This window comes from Aotus nancymaae, unplaced genomic scaffold (genome assembly GCF_030222135.1).
Source record: "Aotus nancymaae isolate 86718 unplaced genomic scaffold, 86718_ANA_hifiasm-v0.15.2.pri h1tg000077l, whole genome shotgun sequence".
NCBI classification, from domain to species: domain Eukaryota; kingdom Metazoa; phylum Chordata; class Mammalia; order Primates; family Aotidae; genus Aotus; species Aotus nancymaae.
The window spans coordinates 12,843,669-12,860,451 of NW_026988492.1; the positions used below are offsets into that span (position 1 = coordinate 12,843,669).

A 16,783-nucleotide genomic window follows, 5' to 3' on the forward strand; every position below is an offset into this window, starting at 1 on the left:
TATAAGGCAGAATAAATATCCATTTTATCTACCATAGAAGCCATGATATTTGGAACAGGGTATACTTTGAGCAGAGTCCCATAGATGGGCAATAATAGGTGATTTGGGCTAGAATCATAGAAGCACTTAGATTGCTAGTGAATTCTATCAGGAGTCTGAAGCAAAAAAAGAAAAAAGAAAAAAAATTGTGGTTTACTGTTAGATTTTTGGTTGAGGCTGTTGAGTAGAGAATGGTGCCATTTATCTGGAAAAGAAAGACTAAAGAAGGAGCAAATTTGGGGAGCTCCAAACCATACTATGAAAAACTAAGAAGTTTTCCCTGACAATGTTTGAAGAGAAAGTAAATATGGAATGGAATATTACATGTCTATTTATATGGAGATAAGGATACATTCTTAAAAGGTGAGTTAATTTCAGAGATATAAAGAAAAGCATCCAGTACCATTCTATTACACTTACTGGTTTGCACTTTTTTTTTAAGGGTGGACTTTAATGTTTATTTGCAGGATGCTGCAAGATATGAAATTCCACATAGAAATAAGAAACCTAGTCAGAGGACAAGCTTCTTACAGTATGTACAGTAGGAACTGTTCAAATATAGTTTCAGTGTAAAAAGTGCTACAATAACAAACCACATTTAAAAAGAGTTCTTCTTAGAGAAACAGTAAGACAAAATACCAAACATAGTACACAACAAATTTATGCCTCATCTACATGATCTAAAAGTTAAAGGTCCCAGGAGTCCCATCCTAAAGGTTTGCACTTTTATTTTGCAAATTTATCAGTCTTTTTACATGCTGTAAAAATTTGCTTATTAAAATTGGGGGATAACATGAAAAAAAAAAAACTTCTATGTATTAAAACAATGGATTGGTTTCAGCATTTATTTTTCCGTGCCAGTGTGCTTTCCTATTTTGCGTAGTGTTGAAAGCTAATAACTATGTTTCCCAGATCCACTTGCAGCAGGTATTCTGGATATAAGGTAGATTTGGCCAATGAGATGTACTTGTGTATGTTTTAGAAGGTAGAAATGAGATAGAGGCCATGCTTCTGCTGCTTTTGCTTTACCCTTTACAGACATGGGTGCCTATCCAATTTTTTGCTGATGTGGCATGGATTTGAAACCAACATTTGCAGTTGACCGGAGCCATCTTTCTTACTTCCCTGACTATATGCAGGGTAGAAACATAACATTGGGAAATTGGACTAGGCAGTTTAGCAATAGTGGTCACTGAAGCATTTAAGAGATCCTGCTGTGGGAAGGGGTACTATGCTCTGGGTTGACTTTCAAGGATAGAGCTACTGTCTTTGGAAAGGAGACTGCCAAGAACAAGATTGTCTGGCGTGAACCACAGCAGAAAAAAGCCATATAAAGGCAACTGGATCACTGGAATTAGGGATCAGTCTGTGTCTGAAAGGGAATAACTGCACAACAGTATTAGGTGAATGATAGATTGTAATGTTCCCTGTGTCACATTTAGAATCAGATGAGCTTTCAGATGAGCTCATTTGGCATTGCTATTGGAAGGTACAGTAGGCAGAAGCAGAGGAAAGGAAGGAAGTTACAGCAAATATATGACCATTTTCCAGTTAAGAAAACTGAGGTTTAAGTGACTATTGCGGCACTCTCTGTCTGGTATATTTATTTTAATTATGTTTGCTGGGAAATTACCTAATTTTGCTTGCCTTTCGAAAGAACTAGCTTTTTTTCCTTTTCTGTTTTATTAATTTCTTCATTTATATTTACCCATTTCTTCTTCTTACTTTGTTTTGGTGTATTTTAATTGTTTTTTTCCTACTTTCTTGGCCTGGGCACTTGGTTCATTCATTTTTAGTTTGTCTTGTTAATAATAACTTTTAATGCTGCATACATTTTCTCTATATAGAATTTCACTTCTCATAGATTTTGATGTAAAATATTTTCCTTCATTAATTTCTAGGATATTTGTAATTTAAATTTTATTCTGTCTTGAAAAAAATATTTTTTAAACTTGTAAGTTGCTGAGGTTTTTAAAAATCACTTTTGTCTCTGATGGTTATTTTATTTATTATTTTTAAATATAGTACATACAGTCTCTAAGCTTTAGAATTAAGTCTTCCTTTGTGGCAAAACTTATTACTCATTTTTTAATGAACCATGAATATAGGCTTATTATGATCTGGTAATATTTATATTTGTATGCTTATATCTATATAAACATAAACACCTCAAAGTTGTTTAAAAATTATTATTCAGATTCTCTATAACTTTGCTTATTTCTAGTTTACTTACTATGTCAAATTCTGGAAGAGGTATATTAAAGTATTCTACTGTGATTGATTTTATCAAGTTCTTATATTTAGGAGTTTTGCTGTTATGTGAATGAATTTGGAGTGTTTAGAACATAAAGGTTTATGACTGTTTTAACTTTTCAATGGATTAGACCTTTTATCATTACTTATTATGACTCTTTGTCCTGTTACTTGCTTTTGACCCTGAATTCCCCTTTTCCAATATTAATATCAACACTATTGCTTTTCTTTTGTTTGGTTCTGTTTTTCTTCATCTCTGTTTTTTATCTTTTCAGTTTTGTTTCAAAGTTAGTTTGTTGATCAGTTGTATTTTTATATGGGAGCTCAGTATATGTTTGTATAGTTAATGATAAATGAATGCTTGATTTTGGTTTTCCTCTCTTGTCTATAGTATTTGTTATACTTTTTTTGTTTTTTTTTTTTTTACTTTTTTTTCTTTTATTTTGTTATACTTTTTAATTTTTCTTTTGTTGGCTTAGTAAAATTTCTTTCTGTTAATTTGGAAATGTTTATATGCTTTTCTGTTACATAGTGGTTACCTTCTCATCCTTAAAGATGATAATAAAACCTGTATTTTTCTACTAATAAATCAAAATAAAATAACAGCTTTTGCTTTACCACTTATCCTTCTTGGTCTCCTTCCTCTTCTTTTCTTTTTTAAAAATTCTAGGCACTTTTAGGTTGTCTCTTATGGCATATTTCTTCTCTTTTAAGAACACTTATAGACACATATATTACAAATTAACAATCATAATACTTTCATATTTATTGTTCACTGTTTATGCTTTTTTAATTATGGAAACTTAAAACATGAACAGTAGTAGAGAGAATATTTTAATAAATTCCTATATTTAATCATCACTCATTTAATAATTATCATTTTCCTATATTATCCTTTTATCTGAAGTATTTTAAAATGAGTATTAGACACTATGACATTTTATTCCTAAGTGCTTCACTGCACATCTCTTTAGATGAAGAGACATTAAATACCCAGGATACTCTTATCCCATCCAATATAATAAATAATTCCTTAATAGCATCTAGTAGCAGTCTTTATTCAAATGTTCCTAGTTGTCTCAAAATTGCCTTTTTACTCTGGCTTAATTTGAATCAGGGACCAAACAAGTTCCATACATTACATTTGGTTGTTCCATCTCTTAAATCTCTTTATTATAAAACTGTTCCTCCTCCCTCTCCTTCTCCCACTGCCATTGACTTGTTAAAGGGACCTTCTTTTCAAGATAAATCAGTGGCAAGATTTAGTCTAAGATCTAGTTACCATGTTATAGAAATGATGATTTTGTTTTGTGAATAGTTGGTCTGATGATCCTACCAAATCAGTTCCCCCAATAATTAGATATCAGAAGCAGCTGTCTCTTGAAGCTACAGTCTTTTGTTTTTTATTTTGGAGAATGTTTACTTTTTCAATCTTATGTAGAGGACAGAGGTGTCTCCAACTCAAATAAATGTGTTGTTAGTCTAAATTCATTTAGGTACTAGTTTAAAATAGGGGACAGAATGTATTCCTAAAATAAAGGAGCAGAATACATTCTTCTACTATGCTCAAAATTATTTTCTGATTTGTCAAGAAATCATTCTTATTGACCTTGACTCTCAAAGAATAATAAATGTTCTCTATTAACAACCAGAATTTGATATAGATTAACCTATCACTGGTTACTATATATAGTTTAAAGCTAAAAAAAGTCAGTTAAAGCTATAATCGTACATAAATTTGAATACATTCCTCCAAAGGCAGTTGACTTTAACAGTGATCTGTTATGTAGAAACGCAAAGCCTCTGCCTACTTCTTTTGTAGCATATTGGCCATAGAAGCCCAGATTTAAAATTTATCATGAAGTAAACTATACTATTGTATTTATTATTTGTATTCGTCATGGAAAATTAGTTTTTACTTTGAAACATTTCTAAAACATTTTCTTTTTTCAATTTATTTAAAGTTTTATATGCATCTGGTATAAAATCCTGTAATCCTAAAGATATCGTGATGAATTCAAATTTCCTGCCTTATCCTCCTGATCCACTCACCAGAGACAACTTCCTTTAAATGTCTCTACTATTTAATTCTTCTAGGGGTAAATGCACTCATGTACAGACACCTATGTTTGTTTTGGTTTTTTAATTGAGCTTTTTTTTTTGAGAGGTTTTGGGTGGGGTGAGGAAGCTGTGTTGACTGCTAAATTTACCTGTAATGGTCGGAGTAAAGAGGGCAAAGTCATTAGTAAGAGTTTAGCTTGAGCTTTTAATCAATAAATCAGATACAAAAATGATCCAAAGACCTGGTGAGAAAGATTACATGGAATTACAGTCAAGCATTGCTTAATGATGGGGATATATTCTGAGAAATGCATCGTTGGGCAATTTTGTAGTTGTTCCAGAATCATAGAGTGCACTTTTATAAACTTAGATGGTATAGCCTACCATACACCTAGGCAACATGGTATAGACTATTGTTTCTAGGCTACAGACTTGTTACTAAACATGTTACTAAATACTGTAGACAGTTGTAACACAATGGTATTTATGTATCTAAACATAGAAATGGTACAGTAAAAATAAAGTAAAAGGATTTAAAATGGTACTCCTATATATAGGTCAGCTCCATTATAATTTTATGGGAACCACTGTCATATATGCAGTCCATCATTGACCAAAATGTCATGCAGTGCATTGACTGTACTAACTTTGAGGCAGTTGGTCTTGATTAGTAACACTATACAAATTAAGGGTCCCAGATGTCAATTAGAGTTTGAAGTTCCTAAATATAGTTTGAATGAATGTTGTCTTCTCTCTAGTGAATCTGATAGCCAAATAAATGATCTTCCCTTCAATTTAATACTCCTGAGTCTTTTTCAAGGGAGTAGGAAGTTTCATTAAGAAGAGTTTACTTGGTCAGATTCTGGATAAGGTCTTCTGTTTTTTGTTTTGGTTAACTAGCCAAATATTTTTCTACTACCTGGCACACCTAAAAATGTGGGTATCACATTTGTGGGGACACTGTATAAATATACTGTTTTAGATTATTGTCAATCCATTGATTAAAATCAAGGTCAGCAAACTACAGTCCTTGGTCCAAAAGCAGCCACTACCTGATTTTATAATAAAGTTTTATTGGAACACCACCATACCTATTTGTTTATGTATTATCTGTGGCTGCTTTCTCACTACAGTGGCAGAATTTAATAGTTATAACAGAGACTGACCCACAAAGCCTAAAATATTTATTGTCTGTTCCTTTACAAAAATAGTTTGCCAATCCCTGATATAAAGTAAAATAAAAAATTTCCCCTAAGGCAGATTTTTTAGTGCTATTACATAGCAAAACTTAGGATAGGGACCATGGAAGGTAGAAAGACTGTGGAAGGTAGAAAGTTAGGTTGAAATTTTTTTTTTTCTTTTCTTTCTTTTTTTTTTTTTAGTGTGTTGATAACTGTAAATTTTCTTCTGAGCGCTGTTTTTACTGCATCCTACATTTCAGCATGTTATGTTTTCATTTTCATTCATATCCTTCTCTAGTGATTTGTTTTTAACTTTAAACACTAAATATCGTGATTTAATTTTGTTTTTGCTTAATCCTCAGTTGTCTTAAATTAGAAAAATAGTTATAATTAACTATTAACTTTAATGAACTAAAATCTTCCAGAAGGAATGAATCCAAAAAGAAATATCTAACAAGTGATAAAATCCTGATATTTTATGGCCTTTCCTATTTTAGTCTCAAACATTCTAAACAGAATGGAAGAAAGAGCTTTTCAGTTTTATTCTTTTAAAAAGACCATAGGTTTCTCTCCTGCTACTGAGGATAGTCTTCTAACACATTCACAGTTATCTTAGGGAGAGACAACATAATGGCAGTTTCATTCTTATCACAGTATTTTCTAATTTCCTTTTTGATTACTTACTGTTTAAAAGTGTGTTTAATTTTCACATACTTGTGAATTTTTCAAATTTCCTTTTGTCATTGATTTCTGATTTCATTTCATTATGGTTGGAGAAGATAACATGGTATGATTTCAGTCTTTTAAAATTTATTGAGACCTATTTTATAGCCTAAAATATGGTATATCTTGACTGCTATTCCATATGCACTTGAGAAAAATGTATATTTTCTTTTTGGTTGCAATGTTCTATAGCTTTCTGTTAGATGTGTCTAGTTGGTTTATACTGTTGTTCAAGTCTTTTGTTTTCTTACTGTTCTTTCTGATTGTTCTAGTCATTATTAAAAGCAGTGTTGAAATTTCCATTACTATAGAATTGTCTATTTCTCCTTTCAGTTCTGTTAAATCTTCATATATTTTGGGGCTCTGTTAGGTGCATGTTTATGTTATTTTTATTGTTATATCTTCTTGATGGATTGATCTTTTTTGTCATTAAATAATGTCCTTTGTCTTTTGTAACCTTTTTTGTGTTAAAATTGATTTTGTCTAATATTGGTATAGCCACCCAGCTCTCTTTTAGTTACTGTTTGCAAGGAATTATCTTTTTTTCATCCATTCACCTTTGACCTTTCTGTATCTTGGTTCTAGAGTGAGTCTCTTATAGACACCATGTACAAAAAAAATCCTCTCTTGCCATCATTAGTAGAGTCTTAGAAACTGCGACTTGTAGTAGGTCTTTAAATAACATCATTTCCTTCAATGTTGCTTCATTATGACATGAAAAAAACTGTTTGTGTTATATGTCATTTTTCTTAAAGTTGCAGTTTCTAAGAACCTATCAATGACCTTAAGTGAGGACTTACTGTAGATGGATCATGTTTGTTTTGAATTCATTCTGTCAATATCTTCATTTTAATTGGAGAGTTTAACCCATTTAATTTTAAAGAAAATACACATGAGGAATGACTTACTTCTGCTATTTTGCTATTTGTTTTCTGTATATTGTATGTCTTCTTTGTTCTCCAGTTCATCCATTACTACCTTTTTTGTATTCAGTTTTTTTTCTAGCATACTATTTGATTCACTTTTCAATTCTTTTACTGTAGATCTTTATATTCTTTTACTGTAGATCTTTATATTCTTAATTTTTGCCATGGGAACTATAATTAACATCTTAATTTATAGAAGTCCAGTGTGGATTAAGACCAGTTTAGTTTCACTCATGTAAAACTTTTTGCTAGAATGTGAGATGCAAGAAAGAAAAATTAAAAATTAATTTAAAAAAGAATAAAAAATGTTTTTCCTCTAACAAACACTGTTCTCTCTTCCTTATGTTGTTTATTGTCACAGATTACATTTTTATGTATATAATGTATGTCATAGACATAGATTTATATTATTTATTTAACCATAACAGAGATGTATAATTACTGCTTTATGTAATTGTCTTTTAAATCATGTAGAGTAAAATTGAAGTTACTGACCAAAATACATTAATAATGACTTTTATATTTATCTATGTAGTTGCCTGTTTTACTTTATGATGCTATAACAAAATACTTTATGCTGGGTAATTTATAAACAACAAAAATTTGTTGCTCACAGTTCTAGGGACTGGGAAGTCCAAGACCAAGATACTAGCATATTCACTGTCTGGTGAGGGCTCATTCCTTGTAGATGGTACCTTCCGTGTGTCCTCCCAGGGTAGAAGGGCAAAAAAGGGACAGCTCTATGGGACACCTTCTACAAGGGCACTAATCCCACTTGACCTAATCACTTCTCAAAGGCCTTACCTCTTAATATCATCACATGGGGGATTAGATTTCAACACATGAGTTTTGAAAGGATGCAAACATTTAGACCACAGCATTGTCTTTACCGGTGTTTTTTATTTATTTGTGCTGATGTGAATTACTGTCTAGTATTTTTTTTCTTTCAGCTTGAAGGACTCCTTGTAGCATTTCTCATAAAGCATGTCTACTAGCAGTGAATTCTAATTTTTTTAACTGGGATATCACAGTTTCTTTTGTTTTTGTGGGATAGTTTTGTTGGATGTAGACTTCTTGGTTGACAGGTTCTTTTGTTGTTACTTTTCTACCTTCTACCCTTCATAATCTCTGATGAGAAATTAGCTGTTAACTTTATTGAAGATCCCTTGTACATGATAAGTTGCTTCTTTTGCTTCTTTCAGGACTCTTTTTCTTTTAAGGTTTGATTATAATGTTTCTAGGTTTTCTTCAGTTTTCTCCTACTTGGGGTTTGTTGAGATTCTTAGATATGTAGGTTTATGTCTCTCATCAAAATTTTGAAGTTGCAGTCATTTTCTTCTTCAAATATGTTTTCTGCCCCTCTTTGTTCTCCCTCTTGAAGACTCATTACGTTTGTTGGTGCTTTTAATAGTGTTCCACAGGCCTATTAGGCTTTGTTCATTTTCTTTTTTTTTTTTTTCCTTTCTGCTCCCCAGATCAGGTAATCTCTATTGATCTATCCAAATGTTCATTGATTCTTTCTTCTGCCTACTCAAACCTACTGTTGAGCCTCAACTAGTAAAATTTTCATTTCAATTATTACATTTTTCTAGTCCAGAATTTCTATTTTGTTTCTTTTTAAAGTTTGTTTTTGTTGATATTCTCAATTATGTAAGACATTATTCTCATATTTTCCTTTAGTTCTTTATACATACTCTTTAAGCATATTTAAAATAACTGATTTAGAGACTTTGTGTAGTAAATCCTATATATGGATTTCCTCAGGGACAGTTTCTGTTAATTCCTTTTTTCTCTGTGTGTGGATCATACTTTCTTGTTTCTTTGCATGCCTCATAATTTTTTATTGAGCATTAGACATTTCAGATATATAATGTGGCAGTGATATTTTTCTACTTTCTTAGACGTTTTTGTTGCTGCTTATTGTAGTTGGTGTTGTTTGTTTAGAGACTTTCCTGAAATAGACACTTTTGTAAAGTTTATATTCTGTGCTGTGTATGGCCACTAGAATTTCTGTTCAGTTATCTTAGAATCTCTGGTCAACTAATGATTTGGCAGATATTTTCTTAACACTTGGACCCAGAAATATATAGTCATGCATTGCTTAATGACAGGGATGCATTCTGAGAAATGCATCACTTGGCAATTTTGTCTTTGTGTGAATATCACAGTGTATTTATACAAATCTAGATGGTATAGCCTACTATAATTCTAGGCTATATGGTATAGCCTACTGCTCCTAGGCTACAAACCTGTATAGCATGTTACTGTACTGAACACTGTAGGCAATTGTAACACAAAAGTATTTGTGTATCTAAACATATTTAAGCATAGTAAAAATACAATATATAAGCCAGGCACAGTGGCTTATGCCTGTAATCCCAGCACTTTGGAAGGCCGAGGTGGGCAGATTACCTGAGGTCAGGAGTTCGAGACCAGCCTGGCCAACATGGTGAAACTCCATCTTTTTTATTTTATTTTATTTTTATTTTTATTTTTAAAGATGGGGTTTTACCATGACGGCCAGGCTGGTCTTGAACTCCTGACCTCAGGTGATCTACCCACCTCGGCCTCCCAAAGTGCTAGAATTACAGGCGTGAGCCACCGCGCCTGGCCCAAAACCCTGTCTTTACTAAAAATACAAAAATTAGCTGGGCATGGTGGCAGGCGCCTCTAATCCCAGCTACTTGGGAGGCTGAGGCAGGAGAATTGCATGAACCCAGGAGGTGGAAGTTGCAGTGGTCGTGCCATTGCCCTCCAGCCTGGGCAACAAGAGCGAAACTCCGTCTCAATAAAACAAAACCCAGTATAATAGGTAAAAGTATATGTATATAGGATATTTACCATGAATGGATCTTACAGGAGTGGAAGTTGCTCTGGGTGAGTCAATGAGTAAGTAGTAAGTGAATGTGAAGGCCTAGGACGTTACTGTACACTATAGTATAAACACTGTATACAAACTACACTAAATTTATAAAAAAAAAATTATATGATCTCTTCAGTAATTAATCATAGCTTACTATGTAACATTTCTACTTTATAAACTTTTTAACTTTTTGACTTTTTTGTAATAACACTTATCTTTAAACACAAACTCATATATAGCTGTATAAAAATATTTTTATATCCTTATAAGCTTTTTTCTATATTTAAAATTATTAAATTTTGAATTTTTAAACTTTTTTGTTAAAAACTAAGACACAAACACACATTAGCTTAGGCCTACACAGGGTCGTGATTGCTAATATCATATGTCATTTAATTGGAAGGTCTTCAGGGTTAGTAACATGCATGGAACTGTCATCTCTTGTAACAATGCCTCCTTCTGGAATATCTCCTGAAGGACCTGCCTGAGGTGCTTCATATTTTTTTAAAAAGTTCACTCTAAAATAACCATAGTAGTTTAGTAAATACATAACCCAGTAACATAGTCATTTATTATCATCAAATATTATGTACAGTACATAATTGTATAGACTATACTTTTATACAACTGGCAGCACAGTAGGTTTGTTTACACCAGCATCACCATAAACACATGAGTAATACATTGCACTATGACATTAAGAAGGGTAAGATATCACTAGAAGATATCAATTTTTTAGCTCCATTGTATTCTTATGGGACCACCATCATATATGCTATTCATTGTTAATGGAAATATTGTTATGTGGTATATAACCATATACACATAAATAAATGAATATTTATATATATATATATTTCCAGTGTTTGCTAGTAGACTATGTGTATCTTAGGGTCATGCCTTCAACATTCAATTGGATAGTTTACATCTTTCTTGTTTTTTTCTTTTTTTTGAGACAAAGTTTCGCTCTTGTTACCCAGGCTGGAGTGCAATGGCGCGATCTCGGCTCACCACAACCTCCGCCTCCTGGGTTCAGGCAATTCTCCTGCCTCAGCCTCTTGAGTAGCTGGGATTACAGGCACGCGCCACCATGCTCAGCTAATTTTTTGTATTTTTAGTAGAGACGGGGTTTCACCATGTTGACCAGGATGGTCTCGATCTCTTGACTTCGTGATCCACCCGCCTCAGCCTCCCAAAGTGCTGGGATTACAGGCGTGAGCCACCGCGCCCGGCCCTTAGTTTACATCTTTCTTAGCTTCAGTTTCTGGTTGTGCAGAGCCTGAAGATCAGCCAGAATTGAGAACTTTTGGCCTTCCCAAGTTTTTCTGAGCATGTGCTCTGTCTTGGGCATGAACATGGCCTTCTAGTTTCCAAGGAATATGTAGGAACTTTCAAAGCCCTTAGTCCCTAAAACATCTCATTCTTCAGTCTGTCTTCCCAAGCTTTTTGAGAGCTTGTTTGGAGGTTCTAGCAGGGGAATACAGCTCCTCATATACCCTTGACCAAAGACTGGTCCTCCTCTATCGGGAATGGTCATTCTCTTCCACCGAGCATGCAGCTTTGGGAGGGATGCACATGGACCAGTGAGGGAAGAAGGGGACACCAGCCTAGCCAGCCAGATTAGTCAAATCAAACCTGGTGATCAGTGGGGCGACAGATGTCACAACCAGATTTTCCTCATATCCCCAAGCTTCTTAATAATCAACTTTAGCTTACTATGTAACATTTCTACTTTATGAACTTTAAAATTTTTTAACTTTTAGACTCTTTCATAACACTTAGCTTAAAACACAAACATATATATAGCTCTGTAAAAATACTTTTGTATCCTTATAAGCTTTTTTCTATATTTATAGAAACAGTTTATTATATCCATTGTTTGCCTCAGTAGCTACCCCTTATCCCATTCAGCACTAGCTAATACATTTGCCTTTGGGCCAGGCACAGTGGCTTATGCCTATAATCCCAGCACTTTGGGAGGCCAAGGCAAGTGGATTGCTTGAGCTCAGGAATTTGAGACCAGACTGGGCACCATGGCAAAACCCTGTTTCAATCAATCAATAAATCAATAAGACTTTAAATGTTTATGATAAATGGTCTATCTGCCCTGATAGAGTTCTGAGTTTGGCAAAATAAAAGCAAGCCCTTTATACAGTTTAAGCCAACAGAGAGGTTAAAACAAAACCACAGCTCTTTGAGAACAAGGTCAACTCTGCTTTCTTTGGTACCAGCAACCTAACCAAGGACTATGGTTGGCATCTTTAAGACTCTTAGAGAATCATCTTTTTCTTAAGTACTTGCCTAATTGCTGTAAATTTTGACTGGTTTTCAGAGATCAGATAAAGTTGATTCTGACAGTTTTTGCCAGTTTTGTGGAGGGGCGAACTTGGACCTCCCTAACATGCTGTTTTTTGCTGACATGCTATTGCATTATTTCCATTTTGATAAGCTTATATTAATTTTCAGAGTTTGTTGTTGTTGTAGTTGTTTTGGAGACAGGATTTCACTGTGTTGCCAAGGCTGGAGTGCAGTGGTGCAGTCACGACTCACTGCAGCCTCAACTTCCTGGACTCAAGTAACACCCCCACCTCAGCCTCCCAAGTAGCTGGTATTACAGGCGCATGCCACCACACCCAGCTAATTTTTTAAATTTTTTGCACAGATGGGGTTTTTCCATGTTGCCCAGGCATGTCTCAAACTCTCGGGCTCAAGTGATCTGCCTACCTCAGCCTTCCAAAATGCTGGGATTATAGGCATGAGCCACCATACCCAGCCTCAGAGTTGTTTTTTGTCTTTGTTTTTGTTTTTTTTTCAAAAGATAAGTCTCTTCCTTATAGAGGTCACCCGACTGTTAGAATAGTTCATGTTTAGCTTGCCAAAGAGCCATATCACATTTAGAAGGAAAAGAATTCTAGCATATGAATACGGTAGATCTAATATGAAAAGAATTAAACATAGCCAATTCACTCATGTGCTATCACAAAAATTTCTCTGCAATCTAGAGAGATAAAACGTCTAATCCAATGAATATGGGAGATGAGTGTTCTAACATTCAGGCCTATAATAAAAGTGTGATGTCAAATGTATTAAAGAAGACAATACATACCAGGCTATTTACCATTAAAACTCCAATGGAACATATTCACATTGTAGTTATGTGGACATGTTGTATATAGTTTATCAGGTCAAGAATGTAACAGTTGTTCTCACTGCCTTCCCAAAACTGTATCTCACTGGGAAGTTAGCCCAAATCTGAAGCTAAACAGCCAACATAAAGGGATCTGATTCTGAAGCAACATTTTCTGGGTTTGAATTCATTGAGTACCTACTATTAAATAAATACATAAGCTAGTTTGAAGTACAACTTGTCTAGAGCATGTCTTTGTAAATAAGAAACTCTTCATGTTTTTCACCTGTATCTACTTAAGGTAGAGTTTATTGGTGAAATTACTGGATAGATTCTCAAGAGGAAGATAGACAGTATTTGTGTATTATTGTTTGTTAGACAGAAGAGAGCTGTCTGTATCAGTAGCTAGGGGAAAAAACAACATGAGGTTGGTGAAATGTATTCCCCGTCCTGATCTAGGGGACCAGGAGGATGAGCCAAGAGGGTGGGAGATAAGGCTAAAAAAATTAGAAAATGCAGGTGACATAGGCACCTGGTAGCTGCTCAAGGATTTAAAGTAGGAGAGCGGTCCAACCACATTTACATTTGGGATACATATGGTGGCAGAAAAATGGAGGATTGAGGGATCAGAATGGCAAGACTGGAAGCAGGGAAATGCCTTAGGTGACTATTAGTTGTTTTTATTTTAAAGTAAGAAATGTTCCATAGTGAGCATGTATTAATTTTGTAATAGAAGAAAATATATAGCCCTTATTTCATATGAAATCTACCTGTGGAATAATTTGATATAGTCCCAATTTAATAAAATCTAAAATTAAAATCCCAGTTAGAGGTTGGTTATTCATTTGACACTTGATGTCTTTTCTTAACAAAAGGATTCATCACCGATTTTCATTAAATAATCATTTGTTTCTACCATGTTATCTGTAGTCTAGGTAGGGAACGTATCAATTTTATTAAGTACATAAGAATGAAAATTAACAACCCTGTTAGCTGCAGTACTTTAGTAATTTTATAACTCCGCAGCCTTCTACAAGTCACAAAAATACTCACACTTAGGGTAACATCCTAGTCTGAAGCAACAAGCCCCAACTGGTAATAAATCTAATGGTTTACAAAGAGAAGCCTGACAGACTAATTATAGTCTCACTTTGTCTGTCTCCAACTCTCTGTAAAAACTATTGATAATATTTAATCCGAGGTATATAGATTTTTTGTATTGGTTTGGTTTGGTGTTTCATCATTGAATTTCTTAGTAGTTTTTGGAATTAATTAGACTGCCTGCTGTCAAATGAGAGACATTTAATAAGCAACTTTACTGCCATTTTACCCAATATGAATGTTATTTGAATATATTTTAAGTTTAATACAGATCAAGTTTTAAACCCCAGCCAGGTGCACTGGCTCACACCTGTAATCCTAAGCACTTCAGGAGGCCGAGGTGGTTGGATCACTTGAGGTCAGGAGTTCAAAACCAGCCTGGCCAACATGGGGAAACCCTATCTCTACTAAAAATACAAAAATTAGCTGGGTGTGATGACATATGCCTATAATTCCAGCTACTCTGGAGGCTGAGGCATGAGAATCGCTTGGACCCAGGAGGTGGAGGTTGCAGTGAGCTGAGATTGTGCCACTGCACTCCAGCCTGGATGACAGAGTCAGACTGTCTCAGAAAAAGGTTTTTTTTTTGTCTCTTTTACTGTTATACTTTTAAGTTCTGGGGTACATGTGCAGAGCATGCAGGTTTGTTACTTAGGTATACACGTGCCATGGTGGTTGGCTGCATCCATCACCCCGTCATCTACATTAGGTATTTCTCCTAATGCTATCCCTCCGCTAGCCCCCCACCCCCTTCTGTTCCTCCCCCTGCTATCCCTCTCCCGCCTTTAAACTCTACTTAACAGTGTATTCTTTGTTATTATTATGCATTTTATACTGGCCTTGTAGAAGTGATGTTGTCTGATTTTACGTGTGCATACAGGATTATATAAAATGTAATTTTAACATTCACTTTAAGTATTGAACTATGGTTACCTTTTAAATGTATTTAAACTATACTTGTAATATATAAATATTTGACAAATTTAGTTTTACAAACCGGACTGAGGAGGCTAGACAACATTGAAAACACCCTTTAGCGTACTAAGTAAATGATAAGTATGGTATATTTAACTCTTTCTAATTATAATAATTTTTGATAAATGCAAATTTAACTCCCTTCAGATAGGCATGCTTTTTGACATGTGAAAGTGAGATTCCATAGGTTGTTGCTAAGATGATAAATTCAATATAAATAACAATAAAGAAACCATATGGTTAGCCTGGGATTCAGAAATTGGCTTTAACATTTGCCAATAAATAAAGAGTTTCTTTGAAGGCACACAGATGTATTAATTTTTAATTTGTTTCTTTTTGATCTCTTAATTACTGAAAAAGATTTATTGGTTAATTTTAGGAAGGCAAGTGTTTGAAAAGTTTGGCCAAATACTGTCTTCTTTAAATGACTGTATGGTAATGAAAAGTTAAGAGGAGAGCCAAATTAGATTGAATAATTGTTCAGTCATGTGGGTCAGGCTGGTTGCATAGCCTGGTTGTTAGACTGATTGCTCAAATTACATTGCCTGGGGTCCTGCACTTGGTTGGCTGTCTTCTCAGATCTTAACAAGGTTCTGGGAATTTCTTTTTCTGACAAAGTTTGCTTTGTATTTTCCCCTCCCCCTACCACCTCCAGGATGCTTCATCTGCAGACATCAGAAAAGCATATCGTAAGCTTTCACTAACTTTACATCCAGACAAGAATAAAGATGAAAATGCAGAAACTCAGTTTAGACAAGTAAGTGAAATATGCTATTATATATATATTTGTGTGTGTGTGTGTGTGTGTGACAAATGTATTAATATGTTGTTGGTAGAAATAGTCACTTATATGTGAAATATTTTCATTTGAAAATGAGGTAGTAGTTTAAAAATATAGTATTATATATGTTTTTATTCAAGTTTCTACAAAATACATTTTTACCATTTTGTATTATTAGCATCTCTAAATTCTTGGAGGGTCATAAATGTCATAATTGTCTTCTCTAAATTACAGCTTTTGCTTTTAAAATGCACATTTTAAGATAAGTATTACTTTTATAACTGTCACAAAGATTTATTTTGATATCAAGCAGTTTTAACCTCTTAAGGTACTACCAGAACATGAAATGTTACTCATAATTGAGATTGCATCTGTTTATTGTATATATGGGCACATAGGATTTTCTGCATGTGTATTGTAGTACCTTCACCCTCCTACGTGATTTCTTATAGTTGGGAGTATTTTTATTTTAAAGTAATGCTTTTATTTTAGTTGGTGGCCATTTATGAAGTTTTAAAGGATGATGAACGAAGGCAGAGGTGAGTGTTCATTTCTGCTTTTGAATTAAGATGTTATAAAGTTCATGCAACAGTTTATAAAGAATTAAGTCTCCTTAAACATTTTATTATTATGTTAGGATTTTATTTTTGTTCCTTCCAAGAAATGCAGTGTTTTAAAAATGTGTGTTTGAAGCAGAGTTAATTTTATTGAAAGTATTCAATAGATTGATTCGATACTTACAAGCTTCAGGAT

At 33.9% G+C, this 16,783-nt stretch overlaps 1 protein-coding gene across 1 annotated transcript in view; it reads left to right on the forward strand.

Annotated features, from left to right (window-relative positions):
• DNAJC1 (DnaJ heat shock protein family (Hsp40) member C1) overlaps positions 1-16,783 on the forward strand; it is a 226,393-nt gene that overhangs the window by 68,762 nt on the left and 140,848 nt on the right. The window contains exons 2-3 of the mRNA XM_012450115.2: positions 15,905-16,006; positions 16,523-16,569. Coding sequence (XP_012305538.1) covers positions 15,905-16,006; positions 16,523-16,569 — 149 coding nt within the window. The remainder of the gene's footprint in view (positions 1-15,904; positions 16,007-16,522; positions 16,570-16,783) is intronic.